General features: G+C 36.4%; 1 protein-coding gene across 8 annotated transcripts in view; it reads left to right on the top strand.

Moving 5' to 3' along the window:
* The window catches only part of LOC112453783 (metabotropic glutamate receptor 2-like), a 120,607-nt gene that overhangs the window by 102,566 nt on the left and 2,966 nt on the right, over positions 1-15,075 (top strand). For all 8 annotated transcript variants that reach the window (XM_025014715.1, XM_025014714.1, XM_025014713.1 and 5 more), the window contains 7 exons: positions 9,588-9,732; positions 12,360-12,611; positions 13,116-13,290; positions 13,408-13,514; positions 13,759-13,908; positions 14,040-14,173; positions 14,762-14,920. In XM_025014715.1, the coding sequence (XP_024870483.1) occupies positions 9,588-9,732; positions 12,360-12,611; positions 13,116-13,290; positions 13,408-13,514; positions 13,759-13,908; positions 14,040-14,173; positions 14,762-14,920 (1,122 nt within the window). The remainder of the gene's footprint in view (positions 1-9,587; positions 9,733-12,359; positions 12,612-13,115; positions 13,291-13,407; positions 13,515-13,758; positions 13,909-14,039; positions 14,174-14,761; positions 14,921-15,075) is intronic.

Here is a 15,075-nt window from a genome sequence, read left to right as displayed (position 1 = left end):
TCTCTCTCTCTCTCTCTCTCTCTCTCTCTCTCTCTCTCTCTCTCTCTTTCTCTCTTCTTTCGAAATTGCTAACATGAAAATTTTATATACCTCATCAGTAACACCAGTAACTACTTGCTCCCAATTAAGGCTATTTTAAGTAGCAAGTTTATTTCACCGAGTTGTTTGATCTTACCGAATGTCTAGAAAACGAATTTCGCGTGAATTTCACGATGGTAATTGGAATTTACAGAGCGTTTAATTACGATGGGGGACTTATTAAAAATCTTTTCCTAAATATTTAAAACTAGAATTAAGTAAATTTATATATTTATGTATACATTTACCATTTCTTGGAAACATCAACAATTTTGCTTCAAATATTGATATTGCTATATTCTGAACGATACGATAAAACTTATTTCACTAATCGTTACATACGTTATTAAGTTACTCATTACGTAACTATCACGATAGTGATATTCAATATCATTTTATTCATATAACTCTCTCATGTAACTCTCTGCAGCATATAAAACAGGGACGGCTTGTACATCATCACCAGAATATTGGAAGTCGTAAATAACAACATATATAACGCGGACGCGGTAATTTAAAACCCTGATTCCCGTTACAAATTATTACCTACTAGCTTTTTGCATCGAATTGTTCCCCTCGATAGCACAAAGAAAGATGGCATAAATACGCTTTTCACAACAATGTTTTTCACGGAAATCGAATAATCCAAGCATTTACGACTCTGTAGAGAAAATATTTCACAAAAACCGGATCTAATTATATCAAACACACACAAACGCTTCTATTTTTAGTAGTTATGTATAAGTCATAATGTTGGTTCTTCATAAATTATCCTGATGTATGTGCCAAAAAACGCGTGAATTATACGATAAAAATAGATGCAAAGCTAATAGACGGAAAAAAAGACTGAAAGTCGTATAGCAAAGGATTTAAGTGTATATTCGCGGGAAAGAATTATAACTAAAAAAGAAAAGACATTTCCTATCGAGACAGATCTGTAGTTGATATCGATAAATGCCAAATTAATATAAACGAACGCTATTTAATGGGATGCCTATAGTCGATTATCCATTTCCGATTTGAAAACTGCGGCACTTGATGAATGCGTAATTGAAAAATATATCAAAGTAGCGCGACGCTTTTATCAAATAAAGAAACGACAATCGGCGACCCTATAATTTTATCGTAAAAGCGAGAATAACGCCATCCTCAATCAGTTGCGCTCGTGTCATGAAAAATTCATAAACGTCTTCGCTGCGACACTTCACCGCGAAATATATCTTCCCATATACACATCACATGCAAGATATACACGTACCTTATTATTTCTGTAACAGATTCCAACTTGACATTTGTCTGCAATCTAGAAGCTAGCGCGAAAATCTGTTGAGAAACATATTCTCTTTATCCATTTCCCCGTTTTCAATTCTTCTTCTTCGTATTTTCGTTTACACTCGAATAGTAAATTTAAAAAAACGAACTAAAAATAATGAAACGCTTTCCTCTTCAAGAATGTTTCCTTTTTTGATATACGTACGTCTTTGTATGTGTACACATAATAAAAAATCGGCAGAGGATTGTAAATTATAAAAATATTTTCTAGGCTCTAATCTATCCGAGCCTATCGATTTCAAGGCAATAGATTAGGTAGATTATAATATATTAATTCATTTGTAATGTTTTTCTATTGTTAATCTTTAATATTTTAATTTTTCCTGCAATAACTCTGTAGAAATATATAATTAATTATTCAGATATTCCATGATATTAAATAATACAGAACATTTTATCGCTACATTAATTTATTATTTTAAATAAAAATTTTGGTATATGTCTAATAATCGTTAGAAAAAAACTGTTTATAATTTTTTTAAAACATCTCATTTCTCACACATACATTTTATTTGCGTCCGTAATATAATTCTTACAAATCCATTGCCTCGACATAAAAATAAAAAAATAACTCACCGACCGATGCGCAGCAGCGGAGTTGTAAGTTGTATAACCCTGCGTTGATCTGTAACGCAGAAATATTTTCACGTTAAAGCAGAGTGTTCCAAGAGAGATAATCAATATTTGAAGTAAATAATTATCGCGCCCGTTAAATTTTTAAAACGTCATTTTAGCATTATCCGATTTTAAAATGCTAATGCAAGGAACGATCGCGGCCGCTGCTAACGGCTGCATATTTCCGCATTAATTCCTTCGCATAAAATTAATCCGCGAAAAATCGCGCAAGTAATATTACGACCGTGCGAATAATTGAGACGTGACATTCGCGACGTAATATATCTCCTCTCGCGTATGCCGGAGATCGAACTCTTTCGGCGAAATTACACCGGAGTTAAACCACGAACGAATATTGCACGGTAATGAGTAATGGACGAATCAAGTCGCGCGCTTGAGAAAGTGGCGGCGGAATTCGCCACGGGACAGCCAAATAATAAACGAATCACAATTACTCACCCCACGGTCGCTCCGCCGTCGCCCGATGTCTCCCAGGCCCCCTCCAGCCCCTCCTCCTCTCCTCGGTCCTCTCTCCGTTGTCGCATCTCCGTCGGCGCCACTCACTCGCGACGTTCACGCGCGAAAATATCGTCGCTTATGATCGCGCGACACTTTGCACGGCACTCCCGGCATTAATCTCGCGACGCGGCGCGCACTTTATTACACGGCGACGATAGAATTACGGCGGAGATGCTGCGAACGAAGCGATGCCCGTCCGCTCGACGCCCGGGCGCCCGTCGGCCCCATGATGTCCCGCAGATAGTAGGCGCTAACATGGCGGAGAGAATTTCGTAAATCGCGCGGCCAACTTCACTCGAATCGCCAGCAGCAACCGTCACGTCGCGGTCGCGTCGCTGTGCTACACTTGCTGCTCCCACACCTGTATACATACTTTCCGCACTTCCAAACAATGAATATACGACGTCGAGATTACTTTTACGTATCGCGATGTAAGCGACGTAAGAGGAATAAATGTATGAATCGAAGACAAATATCCGCGGAACGTGCAGATATCGTAAAATAATACGATCGTTCGCGCGATAGATCTTGGTTAAGTTAATCTTGCGAGACACACATTTTAACGAGTCGCTAACGAATCGCTAACTTATGAACATTGTGTCCACCCTCCACAATTGCTCAATATTAAAATATGATTTAGAACGTTGCTAAAAGACGAGAATAGTTCCTGGTAGTCACCAATCAAGCGAGTCGCGGCGTCAGTCGATCAGGGTCGTCCGCTCGCGTCTGAGGGCAGCTACATTCTGAAGCCACGCGATCGCGAGTATCGCGACACGACGCGAGTCAAGTTGGACGGTTGAGAAAAGGGAGACCGATCATCCGAAAGAATGTGATCGAAAATCAATATTATCGAATATATGCGATATACCCTCGGTAAATCGTATAAATTCCGCGAAGCACATAAATAAACATTCGATATACCACAGTTTTCCGTAATCTGAGCCGTGCCTATGGTGTGATTCGCGTATTACCCCGCGGCACCCCGCCCTGCAAACGCGGAGAGCGCCAAATTACGGAATTTGAATCGGCGGAAAACACGGAGCGCGCGATCGATTCGAATTCGACCACGGCTATGAAGAAAATCATTTGGCAGTATAAGCTGCTTTGCAACTGTTGCAAAATTCGTGAATTTGAGTGTGTGCTTTTTAGCTTCGGCAAAAATTAAAAGCACACAATCAAATTCACGAATTTCGCAACAGCTGCAAAACAACTTTCTCTCTGCTGAACACAGTATTCCCATTATCGTCCGGGTATGCGTAATAAAACAATGGCTCGCTCGTTGCGCCTCGATTCGAACGTGCATCAAGGGATTTTCGCGAAATACCAATAAATATGTAGAAAACTTGCTCGCGATATACCAGCGACTCGTTAATCGCAGGAAACGAGATGATTAGTCGTGTTAATTAAACGAGATAATTAGTCGCTGGATTGAGTAGCGCGAAGATGCAAATGCGACGGTACGGTCTACGTTATATAACAACTTGCTTGCTCGAGGGTCGGCCTGCAAATGGCACAGCGACCTTATGTATACACTGTGTACGCTTTTCGGCGCCGTTGCAAAAACAAACGTTTCAGATTTCAGCCGAACGTTTGTATACACAAGTCGCCGCGTTACTTCTCGTACACCAAAACGGTCAAGCAAGCGGATAAGTCATTCCGCTTAACGTAATATATTGTGATCTTTTGAACTAGAAAAAGCTATACAAGGTGGAAGAAGTCGTTCCGTCTGTTGTTGTTTGTTACGTATCTGGACATCTACGTGTATCGATCGCTCGCTATCACATTTATCTCGCGCGACTGATTAATTTTCCCGATTAACTAATTTTCCCCGAATCGTATATCGAGCAAACGTGACGACCGAAGCAGATATTCCGCGCGATTTAGTCGCTTGAAATACGGTTGAATGTGAAGCGATTGGAAATTAGCATTATAAATCATTGCTTCATTATGTATACTTTCATTACAATGAGAGAGATTTCCTTCGTGCTGCTCGGATTTTAATATACATATTTCGTATTGTTAAATGTATCCCGAATATATTCTGTTTCTTACATTTTAAATTATGTTGATAAACGAGCTATTATCACGAGCTATATTAAAATTTAGCGTCTGTTTTATGAATAAAATTTATCCTTACCGATTAATAATGTATTTATGTTAATCAACTACCTTTGAATTTTCATCAATTTTGACGTATCGAAAAAATGAAATTATAAATCTTTAATAAATTGCAATTTTTTTCTTATACGTTTTCAATAAGTCGCGGAAATGTGAAATTAAATTGTTATATAAAAAGTATGGCGATTTAATTTCTTTACATCTATTAAAATCACGCAACTTTATCTCTCTATAAAAAATTATATAATATAAATTTAGATATAAAAATTTGAAAAAAAATTACACATAGAATGATTAGAGAAACTTTATTTCTCAAATTTTTAGAGATTTATTGAAGGAGTAAAGATAATAAATATGCAAGCAATTATAATTAATATGCTATGTCATTGATATAGTTATTGATATAAGTTATTGATATAAATATTTGTAATACGTATAACGGCAAAGTTATCTACGCAAGCATGTGATTTTGCTAGAATTACGTATTACGTAAAAAATGCAAGCGACGGATCTAATAATGTGATACGAAACATTGATATTTATGAGCAGAAAATTGATTCTGCTATGTATAAGCGCATATACGAATATGCGCATATGATGCACATATTCGTAATAACACAGTCGATGCACAGATACGTAACGCGAATTTAAACAATAAATCTTTCGCACCTAGTTATCCGTAATATTTTCTCAATTTCCATTCATTCAGGTAATATCGATTATTTTAATTAATATATTAGTTGAGGGCATAAATTACAACGTTAAAAACCGATTCCGTTTTAAAATAACGAGAAATTTAACACTCAAAAACTCAATCATATCCGGGATTGTATAGCCGGCAATTTGGGGCGTCAAATTTGCGTGATCGTGGCATTAATCTCACAATCGTCGTATTTGCGAACAAAACCCGATGATGGATGTGCCCACATTAAATTAATATTTCGCGAACATACGTACGCGACACGTATGAGCGACGTAGTTAACACGCAGCCACATTTTGATGGTACAGAGAAATGGCATTTCGATCTATTACCTCTCGTAAGGCCGCAATGACTGGCGACACGATCAAAAGAAAAGGTCGCCCCTATTGCCCGGCCGATCAGAATTTCATTACCGCCTATCATATACGTTGCCCCGTACGTGTCAAGTCGCGTGCGCTTGATAGAATTTACACCACAATATTCTGCTCTTCGAACGAGAGACCAGGGAAAAACGGGGCATTATGTTCACACCATAATTAGATTCCTCGCAAAATACGCGAACTACATAACGATCGATCTTGTATGTCCACGTTATCGGCATGCCGGGGACTAAGAGATTAGAGGATTAGACGAAAGTTACTCGAGGATGCGAAGAATGCGGCTTCGTGCAGGATATTCTAAAAAACCAAAGACGATTCCACGATTGTTGCCGATTAAAATAATTGTAAATTGTTCCGAAAACACGTCCACGTACGAGCAATAAAATTCCACATTCGGAATCTTAAACAAATCGAAAGAAAGATAATAAATCTCGATATTTGACACCTAAAACATTCAGATGGAACGAATTTGCGAAATATTTGCTTGGAAATATTTGCATGGATTTTAGATATTGCTTTTAAGTGATGACAAAAATGATTACTGCTTTTTTCTGCCTGTGGCAATCATGGAAATATAATTTTTCAATTTTCTCGCTCATTTTCACGCTATTCACAATACTTTGCGAAAGGTGAGAAAGTACATGACGACATATACAAAATCCGCGAAACACGATAACCGTAAATGTATATGGAAAATAAAGATACCGGGAAGCCCCAAATAAGAAAAGATCTTTAGCTTAATAAATATTTAAGAGTTTTCCTTAAGAAAAACCCATATAGCTTCTCCCTAAACTTTCCTCTCCTATCCCCTTGAGATATCACACTTACCTTTCCATGATTCTTTCTTTTCGTCTGTGGAAAACTGTAGAACTTCTTTCATATAATATATGATATATATAATATATGATTCGAGATATAAATTCTTCCATATTTTTTCTTAATCAACCATACTTCTTACTTATCGCATTGTTTCTTCCTACTTATATTTGTATTGTTTTAAAGGCCGGATAATCCTGATACAAAATTCAATAAGTAAGTGTGGCAGAGTCAAAACTAGGTTTATATTCTGGTTAAGTGATTAATTGTAGGTGAAACTGAGAGATTTCCGAGTAATTCTGTATATGCGATAGTGTTCTAATTTATTCCATGTCACGTCTTTCAAATACATTGCTTATATATATATATATATATATATATAGTACAAGATCATATCTCCGCTTACTTTAAGCGAGCCAATGAGCAGAACAATAATTCTCATTGTCTTATTCATCGTCTATTCAATAGCGGAATAAATTAATAACGACAAGTGAGTCTAAGATGACTTGCCTCGTCGTTGAATATAGAATTCGAAGTAAATATGTGAGCGATTCGCAGAGAAGCTGCTCGCTTATACAATAATTTGAAATCTCCTTGTACAGTACGAAATATCATCTTCAACTCGTAATATCATGATGAGTAATATCCCAGGTAGCAGAGTGACGTCAAATGACGTATTAATTCCATCTTAATGACGTCTCTAACGTCATTAAGACGTCTTTAGACGTCATCTTGCTATCTAGGATATATATAACACTGTTTAACAAAAAAATACTTTTCTTTCAACACAAGAACGATAATAATCGTTTTCCGATAGTTTTTTGGACGCCGAATACGATCCCGTTTACTAAATTGCTGTCATGTCACAATTTCGAAAAATTTGCAGTTAAAGCTGCAAAAGAGGAATATTTTAGTATTTTGGTATATTATAACCACCAAAATGACGTGTTAGAGAAGCTTTATTGCAGTCAAAATTAAGCATGTTGTTAGGACTTTCAGCCTTAAAAGGATTTTGTTGTATTAATTAGGTACCTGAAAAAATTCTTAGAAACTTGAATAATAAGTCGCAACTTTGACACAATATAGACTGTGTTAATCATCAATATCTTTTTAACTATAATTAACACAACAAATTGTCGTACAAATATAATTCTTTTTAAGAGCTGAAGAGTTCTAACAACATACTTAATTTTGATTGTAAAAAAATTTGTCCAACACATTCTATTTATAATATGCCAAAATACACTAAAATAGCCTTTTTTAAGCAACTTTAACTGCAAATTTCTCAAAATTGTGACCTGATAAAGCGATTTGGTAAACGGAATCTTATTCAGCGTCCAAAAAACTACAAGAAACGATTATTTTATTTCTTGTGTATTTATTTTGTTGAACAGTGTAATTCATTGTATATGAATAAATTTGATAAAATTTTTGCAATAACTATTCGGATGTTTTTCGGTTCATATCTCTAATAACCAGCTTTCTGATATTACCTGAGTTTGGCATTTTATATATGTATCAAATTAACCAAATTCAATTCTCGCGCAAGAGTCGAAACAAGGACCATTATAGCGTCCATAACAGCGTCCTATAATAATAAAGGAAGGACCGCACTCTGAATATATATGTACGTAGGAATTTGAAACCACCCTCCAGCCAGGTAATTTAACTGCTAATTTATCGCGACTCATGGAACACAATGATCCGCATTGACTGGAAAGTAAATCATGCACACTGGATTCGATACCAAGCACATATATCTTTTGTTATACTTGCTAACAAATATTTGTATTTTATTACTGTTGTTTTATATATAAGGAAGATTATACAAAAGCATTAATGACAAGGAAGATTAAAAATGCTCTAACATGATTTTAACAATTGAGCTCAATTCTTTAATTGTTGTTCCACAGTAATAGAATTAAATCACTTTATAATGTGAATGCAAAACATAGAAATTTTCACTATGTATTATTGCAAAATTATTATTTATTGCGTGGAATCTTGGGAAATGGATAAAAATACGGGAAAAAGGAAATCATATTCCTATGTAACTATAACGTTCTTCTGTATGACGCGACCAATCGATAACACCATTCGCTATATGGGATTGGAAATCAACGATCTCGGCGCGACATACGGATCGCATACGAAAAATGTGCACAGAGAGGGATGGTCTAGGAGGAACGAATCGATACGAGAACATATATACATATATATATATAAATACATATGTACATATATACATATATATGATTTCATGGCACGAAGGGAACATTTTTCAACGAGCGGTCGAAAGCCGAAAGCGTGGAACAAATGGGGATTTTTATTACAAATATCCATTTGTTCAACAAAGTAACAGAGTTTTTCCACCTAACCATCGAATCTCACTGTGGAATTTCAATTGCGTGATTTATTTCGTGATTAATAGAGCGAAACAATCTCAAAAATGCAAATTTAACTAAATTTCATCACTTCTCTATCATAAACCGATGTTCTATTGTACATTTATCAGAAGACATACATTTCTACAGACAATATAGGAAAATCGTGACCAGAACTTTTATATAATAAAATAATATCGAATGTTAATGTTTAAAATTTAAATTCGACAAATATTATTCATAAGATATCTAATGATTTGATCGTTGAAAACTTTTTACCACAAACGTGCTGTTTTCCAAACATGGAACAGCAACAACATTTGTAATGATTTATGTTCACGTCTTTAAAATTTTAGATCTCAATACAGCGATCTCTGTTATTTAAAAATCATGATTTTTTTGCATAGCTTAAAAGGAAGGAATCTCTAATAGATGTTCCATTTAAGTCTCTATTTTTCCATTAAGGTACATTTCCTTCCCGCCCTTCTATTCATTCTTTGTTACGCCCATTTTTCTTCTAAAAGACCTCAAAGCACTACGTAACGCAGCTCGATGAAGGTTACGAACGGGCCCGCATTAGACACGATGCATTGTTGAAAACATCTTCGAGAAAATGCATCCCTTTCTATCTCTCTGCGTTCCAGGCTTTCGAGGAACTCGAGGAACTACTAGGCAGATATAACATATGTATCGCCGTCAAAGAAAAGTTGGTGAAGGACTCCGGAGTCGCCAAGGAGGTCGCCTACGACAACATAGTTTTAAAATTGCTGACAAAACCACGAGCGAGAGGTAAAAAATGTAACAAAATTTAATAAACTAAACAAGTTTTATTTACAAAGCAAAGTGTAGAAAACATGCAAAAATTATTCTTTCTTATTGTTCTCTTTTTTTTCTCATGATTAATTGCTCAATAGAACAATGCACATATTTACTGTATACATATGTATCAGCACATCGCATGTACGTGTGTGTCTGTATATACATATGTCATAATGCACAATCTTTGATTTAGAACGCGTTTTAAAGTGTTAATCCAAGGTACATGACAAATTCTCTCTTATTCTCTCTCACTCTTTTCTCTCCTAAATTATAAATCCGATATATGCCAACCTGTGAATAAGCCGTGAAACCTTAGCTGACGTTTCTTCGATAATTAGCTTTTCGATGGGCTAAATGGCATTAAAAAGGATTTATATTTAAATTATTGTCACGCCCTCATCCCAATGGTCCATTCGCAACACACCGCTCTTCTAGTCAACGTAAATTATCTTAAAATACAAACGAATCTCGAGCGTGGGAAAGATACCAGTTACGAAATAGTATCGTATCGATGCTGAATGCAACAAAGACTCCGACTTTATTTGATCCGCTTCAGAGTGACGAAATAAATTCATTATCGAAATGGAAACGCGACTCATTCCAGACTGTGTCAGATGCAATGCGAAACTTGTTGAAAATCTGCAGAACTCACCTAACTCCTCCACTTCTTCCAAGCAAGATGAGCGAGCATTAAATTCTTGGCTTTCTTTGCAAGTAGTAAAACAAGCGCGGTTTAGATTACAGTTTTAACTGAATATTTGTACAAGTACATCTTCGAGTAATCTATTAAGGAAATAATTTGAAAAATATTTCGATGCACAGGAAAAATATTAAAATTAAACCATCTCTTTTAATAACTGTATTATTTTAAATAATTTTGTGTTCAAAGCCAGTAAAGGGAGGTGACACTGGCATTTGCAATTCATTTTAACCAACGGAACGAGCTACCCTTCAATTACGATATCAGTATTTATACATTTTCGATAAAAAGTAAAATAACATATGAAGAGAGAATTACGATCAAATTACGATGAATATCAATTTTATAATGAGCTTATTTAAATATTATCTTATGTTACATGAGAGAGATAAGATAAATAAAATTTAAACCGTACTATATTTATACGTGTCATTAATAAAACATGAGTTTTTCGATATAACTGTTACGCTTCGCGAGAAAAATCAAATGCGAGATGACAGACACGAATGATGAAGAAATGAGCGAGCATCCATTCCGCAGCAGCGAAATGAGAAATGGGGCAAAGTGAAAACGACTGTAAGGCGCATAAAAATTATGGTGTTGTCAGATAACTCTTTTCGCCTACGCTCTACCCGCATATGTACATAAAGAAGAAATATAATTAATGGCACAACGCTCTCTATCCACGTTGGAACGGTAATCTCGTTTTAGGGAAACAGAATTTAGCGACTCCGTCTGACAAGCGAAGCATGCTTTCTTCGCTACCTCAGACGAATAAATATTTCATCCATTTAATCCATTCAACACGGTCCTGAACCTTGAGATCCCTCCCGAGACGACGATTTTTAGAATCTTTCGTACTTGAATAACTTTCGACCAACATTTTTTTATAAATAATTCACATTTTCTCTCTCAAAGAGATATTTTTTTAAAGAGCTAACGTTGAGAGATTAAACGGTTCGTTAATATACGATCCCGTTCGAGAATACTTCTTTCTCTGTACGAGTTATTATTAGGTCAAGAGAGATATATACAGTGAAACAGAGAAAAAGAGAGAGAGAGAGAAAGAGGAAAATATATAGAAACCAGAACATCCCACAAGCAACAAACTGAGCATACAATGTATATTACCGTAACGGAAGTAATTATATTTTCGAATAGGATAGATGCAAAATTTTTACGCGTTTAATTATTATTGTTATGATTGATGAATAAAATTAAGGTAATCTATTAGAAGTATTTTTTATAAATATATATTAAATGTATATATATATAATTCTCAAGAATTCTGTCCTTTGTTAAAATACGATTGTCGCGAGAAGATAAATGTATATCTATAAGATTTTTTCCCAAACGTAAGTACCCTTACTTCTTCGATTCACATCAATTCGAATCTGAAATACCAATTTTATTCGAGTAAAGCATATATAACCTCGGCAAGGAAGATATCTGATTGTTTGAAATATACTATACTCCGTATCTACTATACTTCGAAGAGGAAAAAGTACCTCGCGATAAACATCTATTTTATGCAGAATTTCCTCGTGTAGACCCTTTGATAACCAAACCGTTTTCGATTGTGAAAGGTCGACCTTACGCTTCCTTTTACGCTCTCATCGATTCCTGCCTGTATAATCTTGATTCCCATGAGAATCACCAGTCGCGACATGAGACGTTTCATTGGCACTTTTTCAATAAAAGCTCAAACCCCTCTCATTTCGGGAGAATTTTTGCGATGCCGACAAGTTGTACGATAAAATAAAACCAAACGGTGAAGATTTCTTTACCGCGATAATGAGGATGAGACACGAGATGAGAGAGCATTATGCCGCATGCGACTTTATGTGCCGCAGGCGATGTTTCCACGAGAAAATTTCCTCGACTTGTACTGCCGCAGGTTGCATTATCTTCGGCTCCGACCAAGAAGTCGCCGGGGTCATGAGGGCGGTCAGGCGTTGTAAAGCGACCGGCGTTTTTTCCTGGATCGGAAGCGACGGCTGGAGCGCAAGGGGATTAGTGAGTAACGGTAACGAGCCGGAAGTCGAGGGTACTCTATCCGTCCAACCCCAGGCGAATCCCGTTAAGGGTTTCGAGGAGTACTTCCTCAACTTGACCGTCGAGAACAATCGGAGGAACCCGTGGTTCGTCGGTAAGAGGCCGCCCAAAGGTTGCTGGATCTACGATAAGAGCAGAACTTAGTGAATTCTAGCTTGCACAGCAAACGTAATGTACACGTGATATGCATTCGCACATACAGCTGCAGTTGCTAGTGAGAAGTTTACTTCGTTTACTTCAATATACGTCGATATATGTCGACAAACTTTAACTTACAATACTTATCACAAACGCCAGCTTGCTAACAAGTCGACTGTCATCTAACATTTTCCTATTTAACGTGTTCGCTATCATCGGCTGCCGGACAAAATAATCGAAGCACAGTAATTCTGCTCACGATGTATTTTCTTGTTACTTATATATCTTTACGTATTGCGTAATTTTTTTTACTAAAATAAAAAAGTATTACGTACAATATTTCCTTAAAATTGCAACTTTTCTCTCGTTAATAAAATATAACCTTTCGCTAAGTTGTTCCGAGTCAATCCATATCGAGTTACTTGAAATAATGAAAACCAAGTTTTCATGTTGATTCCAGAATTTTGGGAAGACCATTTTAAATGCCGATATCCAAACTCGCCTCGGACACGATATAACACAAATTACACGGAAACTTGCACGACAAAAGAACGTCTCACCAAGCAGAATACGGCTTTCGAGGACCAACTACAATTTGTCTCCGATGCAGTAATGGCATTCGCTTACGCTTTTCGGTAATTGGAAATTTCTCTTTAACAGATTGGACAAGTTTTTAAAAATTTTCGTATATGCGTGTGTATATGTACTGAGAAAATTGTGAGAACAAAATATGCTATTCTTCTTTCTGTCAGAGATATGCATCGTGACCTTTGCCAGGGAAAGGCAGGGTTGTGCGATGAAATGAAACCGACTAAAGGAACAACGCTTTTGCAATACCTGCGCAAGGTGGATTTCGAGGGTAAGCTGACAAAGCGTTTCCTTTAGAAAAGGTTTTAAAGTGCGATTCTAGTCATTGGAATTTTTATTGTAAATCGATACGACGTGTCTATCTAGTATCTACTATTCTACTCGATGCTCTCGCGTAAAATGAAATTAAATAAAAGAGATGATAGATACTTGGACTATATTACCGTGATTAGCTACTTATATGTCTCGATCAAGTTTTCATGGTACTCATAGGCGATCGAACGACTACGTTTAAGGTCTAAGCGGAGACAAGTTTAGATTCGACAAGGACGGCGACGGACCAGCGCGATACAACATCATACATTTCAAGCAAACCGAACCGGGCAAGTACAAGTGGATTCGCGTGGGCAAATACCTGGAAGGCGAGCTGCGACTAAACATGTCGGGTAAGCTCGTATATTTTCATATTATGAGACACGTCCTATCGCGCTTGGACGTGTCCATTCTATAATATTCTATTAGGTACTGTCCGTACGTTCTGTTCTATACATCATCGCCGTACATGTATTTGTTTTAGAAATCCAATTTAAGCTCGGACATCCTCAACCACCCGTGAGCGTGTGTTCCTTGCCTTGCGAGGTCGGTCAAGCAAAGAAATATGTCGAGGGTGAGAGATGCTGTTGGCATTGCTTTAATTGCACTCAATATCAGGTACGTTAACGACGTGATGTTGCTAAGGACATAATTAACCGCCTGCTTATATTTAATATTTGACTCGCTCTTTTATTTTTAATAGAAGAACAATATATCCTCGAGTCGCAATAATGAAAAAAATGTCTAGTTTTACACGCATTTATTTAGCAAATATTTCGCGATATAATAGGTTTCGAAACGTATCACATATTGCTTTTGCCTAAGTTCTCGTGAATGCGTGTCAGATGGAGATAAAAGATATTTATGTGATTTCTTTTATAGCGTGTTGAATGATTCGTCCGTTTATATACTCCTATCTTTTCATAACTTCTTTATACCGTTTTGTGTTATATGGGAAAAAGTAATAAGATTCTTTTACGAATAATACCGCATAATATTTTAACGCGACAGAATAATCACATATCTCAGCGAAAAAAAGATTAGAACGCATAGATAATCGCGGTGTAAAAAAATTGCTGATGCAAAAAGGAAAGGACTTAAATTACATATAAATAATATGAATTCGCAAACTGAACCTCACTAGATGAGGAAATATCTAATTCAACTGTTTTATATTTTAAGAATTTTACTCTGTTGCTCAAGTAGATACGGGATTCCAACGACGAGACGCAGTGCAGTCAGTGTGAACGAGGTACGCTGCCGGATGAAACACATTCGATGTGCCAGGATGTTCCGGAAGAGTTCCTACGTCCGGAAAGTGGTTGGGCAATAGGTGCGATGTCTTTCTCTGCCACGGGAATTTTGGTAGGTATCTCTCGTATTCTTCCCAAGATTATTTTCCTGAAATAGAGAGTTCTTGAATCACTTATATTTCGCTTATATCTCAAAATGCAATAATCATATCACGTGTTTTATGTATTGTCGTTTTACATGATTTGGTCACATATGTTTTGTGTGAA

Source organism: Temnothorax curvispinosus, unplaced genomic scaffold, assembly GCF_003070985.1.
Source record: "Temnothorax curvispinosus isolate PA1 unplaced genomic scaffold, ASM307098v1 QBEX01004686.1, whole genome shotgun sequence".
In the NCBI taxonomy this organism is placed as follows: domain Eukaryota; kingdom Metazoa; phylum Arthropoda; class Insecta; order Hymenoptera; family Formicidae; genus Temnothorax; species Temnothorax curvispinosus.
This window is presented reverse-complemented; position numbering and strand designations above follow the sequence as displayed.